At 62.5% G+C, this 7,016-nt stretch overlaps 1 protein-coding gene across 3 annotated transcripts in view; it reads right to left on the reverse strand.

The window, feature by feature from the left end:
• MKNK2 (MAP kinase interacting serine/threonine kinase 2) overlaps positions 1-6,995 on the reverse strand; it is an 11,660-nt gene extending 4,665 nt beyond the window's left edge. For all 3 annotated transcript variants that reach the window (XM_010863616.1, XM_010863614.1, XM_010863615.1), the window contains exons 1-9: positions 6,880-6,995; positions 3,464-3,551; positions 3,262-3,363; positions 3,082-3,179; positions 1,188-1,267; positions 784-857; positions 490-594; positions 311-366; positions 131-226 (exon numbers count right to left, since the gene is read on the reverse strand). In XM_010863616.1, the coding sequence (XP_010861918.1) occupies positions 131-226; positions 311-366; positions 490-594; positions 784-857; positions 1,188-1,267; positions 3,082-3,179; positions 3,262-3,363; positions 3,464-3,551; positions 6,880-6,930 (750 nt within the window). In that variant the 5' untranslated portion in view covers positions 6,931-6,995. The remainder of the gene's footprint in view (positions 1-130; positions 227-310; positions 367-489; positions 595-783; positions 858-1,187; positions 1,268-3,081; positions 3,180-3,261; positions 3,364-3,463; positions 3,552-6,879) is intronic.
• Between the last annotated feature and the right edge of the window lie 21 nt (positions 6,996-7,016).

Genomic DNA, 7,016 nt, shown 5'->3' on the forward strand with positions numbered 1-7,016 from the left:
AACTTTGAGGCCGCAGCAGTCAAGCAGGATCCGCACCTTGAGGTTATGCAACTGCGGTCTGGGACCGGATTCGGGACCATTCCCGCCCCCTCCGCCCCTGCCAGCACTGCCCCTCCTCGCAGGCCCTCACCGGGGTGAGCAGCTCTGGGGTGGAGATGGGGGAGCAGTCCCCGTTGAGTTTGATGCCACTGCCCAGGTCAAAGTCGCAGATCTTCACGGGGGACACCTGGGCGGGGTTGGAACGGGCTGTGAGGGCTGGGTCCTGGGGGCCTGGTCCGAAAGGAAGGCCGCCCCCTTCTGTCCCCCTCACCTGGTTGGGGTGCTCACAGAGGATGTTTTCCGGCTTTAGGTCCCTGTGGGCGATGCCTGCCGAGAGAACCAAGAACCACCAGCGCTGGTCAAGGGAGGGTGGGCACGTTTTTCAGGAGTCCTGGGCAGGTGGACTGGGTGCATGGGTGGACCCCTGGGGCAGGCGGCCCGGCCACCCACCTTTGTTGTGCAGGAAGTCCAGGGCACTGGCTACGTCCTGCACCACCACGCTGGCCTCCAGCTCATTAAAGTGCCGCCGCTTGTGTATGTGGCTGAGAATGGAGCCTGGGCCAGAATACATAGGTGTCACCTCCACTGCCCAACGCCCAGCACCCACCCCACCCTGGCAGGGGCCACCACCCTGGACCCCTAAGGTCCCTCTGATGGGCAGGCCCCCTGGAAGTTTCTCCCTGGTGGCCCTGAGCCCCCAGGCCCATCGGGATCCAGACAGAAATTGCGCCAGGCCGCACGTACCACCCCGCATCTTCTCAAACACCAGGTAGAAACGATCCTCCTCCTCGAAGAACTCAATCAGCTCGAGGACGTTCCTGGGGTGCAGGGCAGAGGAGCAGGGGAAGGATTGAGGCTTCCTCAGGCCCACATGCAGCCGCAGCCACAGCCCTGCCCAGGAGGGGTGTGCCTCCTCCACCTCCACCTGCCAGCAGGAGGCATGGGCCTAGGGCCACAGGCCTGCTTCCACCTTGCCCACCTCAGACTGTCTGGCTTGCCCACCACTGGGCCCACCCACGACACAGGGCCTGGCACACAGTGGGTGCTCACTAAGTGGCCACTGTGGGTGATGAGGAGGCTCTCGGGCCCATTCATCCACTGAAAGGTGGCTAGGGGCCCCGTGCTGTGACGAGGCTAGGTCACGTTACCTGTGTCCCTGGCACTGATACAGCATCTCCACTTCCCTGAAAACCCTGCTCCGAATGTGGCCCGGCTGCTTCTCAATGATCTGAAACGGCCGGGGGTGGGGGGTATAGGGGTGGTGAGGACAAACACACATACAGAAACACAACTGGGCCAGCCAGGTCCTCCACAGCCCACCAGAAACTTCCCCTGGGTCACGCCTGAAACTCATCAGAGCTTAGACTTTTAAGCTCTGGAAAGCAGAGCTCTCCTATGGGGGCCCAGAATTTACCGGAAGTCAAACTGTGGTGTCAGCACAAATGGGGTAGCGTGTCCCCAGAGGCCTCCCAGGAGGGGTAACATGGCAGGAGAGGCAGAGAGGAGCTGGAGCTCTCCTACTGGAGCAGGCCGATTTGGACCTGGGGCCCCTGCAACTTACCCCTTCAGGGCAGCAGGTTCTTTAGACGAGGTGCCCCCTACCCACTGCCCGGAGCACTGGGGGTCACTGTGGTGACTCATACCCAACCCAGAGGAGTAGAGGTACCTGGGGCACCTAGCTCCCACCAAGCTCTCCTCCTTGCCCAGGCACCATATCACCACATCTTGTCTCCCAGTCCTACGCTAATCTGGGGGGACACCCCCAGCACCTGCTGGGACCCTCTTCCTAGGCTGGACCTTGGGCTCCCTCTCACTGGGTGGGTGGGCAGACTTGGTCACCAGCATGCTTGGGGCTCCGTCCCACCAGCAGCCTAGGGGAATGCCTATGGTATGTTCTGCTGGCCAGGCTCCAGCAATAAGCTGGCACCATGTCCACTGGCCACTGGGCCTGGGCCACCACCCGAAGTGCTATCCCACCTGTCGAGTGACAGATACACCTGCCCCACAGATTCCAGGGGCTCCTTGACACAGTGCCACCAGTCGTGCCCTTCTAGAGTTAACTGAACCTCATCCCATCTCCTGTGAACGTGGCTAGGGCCCCCACTCCATGAAGGAGACAGCAGTCCCTCTCAGGAGGGATGTGGCCTTCTGGGGTTCCCACCCAGACATCTAGCCTAACCACTCCCCGCCTTGGTCTCCCTGTCCGTCAGAGTGACAGGAGCCAGCCTGCCCAGCAAGGCCCATAGAAAGGAGGGTTCAGGAGCCCTCCAACTATGCAGAGAGTGCTTGATGCTAGGTGTCCAGTCCTGTGACACCATCATCCACCCGACTCAGGCACTCCCAAGGGGCGGGGACCACAGCCACCCAGGTCACCAGGCTTCCACCAAGGCCTGAGGTTTCTAGCCAGTTCCGCTTGCCTTGGAGTACCTGGCCCTCCTTCCTGGGCAACCAGCCTCCCATGACCTCACCCAGCCCAGATGCAGAGGTCACGAGGGAAGCCTGGAAGGCTTCTCAGAAGGTGGGTCTGATGCCTGGCCAGGCACACAGGCTTCGTGGCCACACCCTGGGTCAGGGCAGCACAGGGCAGGCAGGAGGCTCTCACAGGCCTGCCCTGGTCTTCCCAGGTGCCCAGCTCCCCAGACTCAGAGTATAGGGTTTTGATCTCTGTATCAATGCCCAGAAGCATTCCTTAGCCCTGGAATAGGAACCTAGCCTGAATGACCCAGCAGGTGAGCACTGGCTCTGACTGAACCCCCAGCTCTCGGCGACCCCTCTGGCAGCAGATCCTTGGCCACCTGTGCCGGCATGCCACCCCTGGTCACTTCTCACCTGGACTTGGGGGCTCAGCCTGGGCTGACCTAGATTCCCAGGGGTGGCCTGAGTCACCAGCCTTGGGGCCATTTTTAGACACTGGTTTTCCCCGGCTGTCAGTCCGGCAGCTCAGATGCCAGCTCCCTTCCTTCTGCCACCTCTGGTGGTGCCAGACCCCGGCGCTGCTGGGGAGAGGCAAGGGGCGCGCTCCGGTGCTGTGGGCTGGCTCACCTTGACAGCATACTCCTGGTTGGTGATGAGGTTGATGCAGGTCTGCACACGGGCATGGGCACCCTCCCCAAGCACGTCCTCCTGCAGCTGGTAGACATCTGTGAACCCGGCGGTGGGGGTGAGAGCCTCCCTGGGCCAGCCCATCTTCCCAAAGCCCCCACCCCAGCCTGCTCCACTCACCTTCAAACTTGCCCGAAAAGCTGTCGGTGGCCCGGCATCTCTTCTTCTTTTTGCCTCTCTTCTTGGCATCAGGGATGTCGATGGGCTGGCTTGTGGGCATATCTGTGCCAGGAGGGCCAGAGGTGAGGCCCACCCAGCTCAGGAGGCGGCCCAGCCCCCCCAGCTCCACCACCAGAGACGTGCCCTCCCCTCAGCCCCTCACCAGGGCGGGTTGGGCACTCTGGGCTGAAGTCAGGTTCCCCGTGGCGGGCCTGGTCTAGGGTGAAGGCCAGCTCGAAAGGATTCTGCCCCTGCAGGAGAGGAAAGGACAGAGCTCAGGCCTTCTCCCTGTCCACACACTGAAGGGCACAAAGCCTGGCTTTGCCGGGCCACCAGAAAATTGAGCCTTCACCCCCCACCTGCAGCCGTCAGGGCCTATGCTGAGGGGATGTGGTACAGGAAGAGGCCAGTTGCAGGTAGGGAGGGAGTGTCGCTTCCCAGGCCAGGCCTGAGTTACCATGGGGCGCAGGCTGTGTCATGAGCCTTGGTCTGTTCACCTGCAGGATGGGGCCAGCACCACTACCTGGCACAGGGATCAAAGGCGTGGGGCAGCCACTGGGAGGGACTGCATCACTGGCTTCCCTGGGTGGGGCTCCCAGCCAGGTGGCCTTGCCTGCTTTCCCATGGCCTCCTGGCCTCAGTTTTCCCCTCTGTGAAATGGGGCAGCAAGGTCCCCTTTGCCTCACCTGTCCTCTCGTCCCCACTGCACCTTCTTGCCACCACACTGCCTGTGATGTACCCCCATCCCCCAGCTCTGAGCCTCCTCTCCTGCTCTGACCCCACTCCTCGTCTGCTTTCAGATCCTCACCACCATGACCCATGCAGGGGCACAAGGGAGAGGTGCCTATGGTCTCCCACATGAGCACTGGCTGCTCCCTGCCCAGCCTTGCCCTGGCCACAGCCCACAGGAGGGAACCCCTCACAGGCCCTGGTGTCCAGCTAAGGAAACAACACGTGTAGCAAGCAGGGGCCAGCTCAAGGTCACCCCCGACGGCCTCCAGGTCCTCTGCAAGGGACCCTAACCCAGTAACAAAGGCGGCTGGGGTTCCTCCCAACAAAAGACAACTGGGATAAATATGTTCCTGTAGAGCAGGTTGAGCATGACGACTGGCAGCCATGGCAAGGCATGAGGGTTGGGATGCTGAGGCCCACCAGGTCCTCTAGGAGCTTGTTCTCCTGAGCTCCACAATTCAGGGAGCATCAGGTGGCCAGGGCTTCAGGTGGGTGTGGGGGGCCTGCACACACAGCCGTGGTGCCAGCCCTGACGCTGGATGACTTGGGTCAAGTTGCTGCTCCTCTCTGGGCCTTGGAACAACTGGACCCAGGGCTTTGGCAGGAGGGCCATCTGACAGAGAAGAAATGCCAGGAGACCCTCCAGGAACACCCAGGGGTCCACCGGCAGAAGAGGCCAGGCCAGATTCCTTCAGACAGGAGGCCCGGAAGCCAGTCCGGCAGCAGAGGGGCAGGCAGAGGTCAGAGGGAGCGGCTGAAAAACAGGCGTGGGCCCGCCTGGACTCCCCACCCGCCTGCAGATAGTTGCTAGGAGGCCCAGCGGGCGGGGGCGAGGGAGGGAGGCAGCACAGCAGCCAGTGTGCGCGGGCTCAGCCACCAGCCCCTGCCCTGCCCGCCCAGGGCTCTGGCACCCATGGGGTCAGGGACACAGCTGCACCAGTGCTGGCAATCAGTGTTCTGATAAGTTGGCGCTGGGTGACCACCTCCACCGGGGAGGAGAGGAGGGGTGGCACCGTGGGGGTGATCAGGAGTGGACGTGAGGCTCGGGGCCAGTGGCTCCTCACCAGCTACCTGACCCCAGACTACTGATCTGAGCACCTGAGGGGAATCGTAGGACCACAGAAAGGTGCAAGGACCTGAGAGAGCCTCTGGGTTCTGACCAACCCCCTGCCCCATCCTAGCCTCCAGTGCAAAGAGCTGGACCCTGGAGAGAAGAGATGGCCAAGCCACCAAGATTAAGGGACAGCAGGTCTGCTCCTGTGTCCTTGTCACCATGTGCAGAGGGCCTGCGGGGTGGGGTGGGGGGAAGGCCCACACCTTCCAAGCCTCTACTTTCCCATCTTAAAAGGGGGAAAACACATCAAAGACATCTGGCAGACCAGGGGAGCAGCTGGGTGCAGCTGGAGGAGACGCTGAGAGCGGCCAGCCCTGGCCACTAAGAGGGCCACCTCAGAGCCAGGACTCCCTGCCCAGGGTCCCTCCAACTCCTTCAGGGCTCCCACAGTCCCACCTCGGTGTAGGGCTGTCTTGTGGCCTCCAGAGGCCAGTCCGTGCTACCAGGCAGTGTAGCCAGACCAGGCCCAGGGCTGGCTGCAGGCCTCCAGTCAGCAGGCCTTGGCAGGAGGTGGGTGGAACCATCCAGAAAGTTCAAGTGTGTTTTGGCCACCATGCTGGCCCCACACGCTGACCCCATCTTGGCTCCCGCCCAGCCCCCAGAGGGGACAGACCACTACCAGGGACGTCTCTCATCCACCCTGCTCCCGCCCAGCCCCAAACACTTCGACGTGCCAAGGCTGGAGCTGCCCTGGGAGGCAGGGGGAAGCCCGGATGACAGGCATGTGGGCAGGGGTGGGGCACTGGCCTGGGACACTGCCTGGATGGGCTGGGAATTTAAACCTAGTCTCAGCTTGCTCCTCCTACCCTGGTTGCAGTTCACCTGTAGGCACTGAAGCTCAAGCATGCACATACACAGACACACACACAGACACACACACACACCCAGGTCCTGCCTTCTCTACAGGGCAACAGGTCCTTGCCCAAGAAGGCCCAGGGAAGCCATTACATAACCCGGCCAGCGGGGTGGGGTGGCCATTGACATCACTGTCTCCCCAGGGCCAGGCTCTGTGGGGCCCCTGCCTAACACCTGCCCGCCCCCCCAGACTCGCTCATCTGAGACCAGAACTCGGCTGCCACGGCCATGGGGCCGCCACAGAAACTTCCTGCTCTGACAGGAAATAGCACTTGGGCCTGGGGTGTCTGGGAGGTGCAGAGCTGGGAAGGTATTCAATCCACTGCCCCATTCTGTAGACCACCCAGAAGGGTGTCCCAGGGACTGCAGCCCAGTCTGGGGCTCCTGGAGGAAGAACCCAACAGACCCTCCCAAACCCTCCCATGATGCTGGGGACAGAACTGCCCCAGCAGTGCACACTCAGTTGGGGTCTGCAGGGGACACACAGCCAGGGGCCCTCATGGGCAGGGGCCCCCAGTTCTGCCTGGGGTTCTTGGAGTAAAGACTCCAGAAGCCCCAGGGCACTAGAAACTGACTGTGGCATACTGAATCCTTCCCCATACCAGCACATGCCTGGCTGGGGTCTTCAGGGGTACCCATGGGTAGGGGCCCCACAGACTGGGGAGCTCCTGGAATAAAGACCCCACAGGTCCCAGGGTGCTTGAGACAGGACTGTGGCCCAAGATCACCTCCCCCACAATGCATACCAGGCTTGGGGCAGTCCCAGGCAAAGGGTGAGGTTGGCATGAGCCGTGGGACCAGGGGGCGGGCTCCAAGTCCCACCACCGGCCTTTCCAGTGGTCCAGCCCTGGGCGCCCCCAAACCGACCTGACCCTCACCTTGAAGGAACGGTGGAAGCCCTGAAGTTCGGCTGTTTTCTTCTGCACCATCTTCTGTCCGGGCCCCGCCAGCGGGGGAGGGGACGCGGGGCCCGGGGGGGCGGCCCGTGGGAGAGGGGCGGCAGGGGAGGGGACCC

This window comes from Bison bison, unplaced genomic scaffold (genome assembly GCF_000754665.1).
Source record: "Bison bison bison isolate TAMUID 2011002044 unplaced genomic scaffold, Bison_UMD1.0 scf7180017864492, whole genome shotgun sequence".
Taxonomy (NCBI): Eukaryota; Metazoa; Chordata; class Mammalia; order Artiodactyla; family Bovidae; genus Bison; species Bison bison.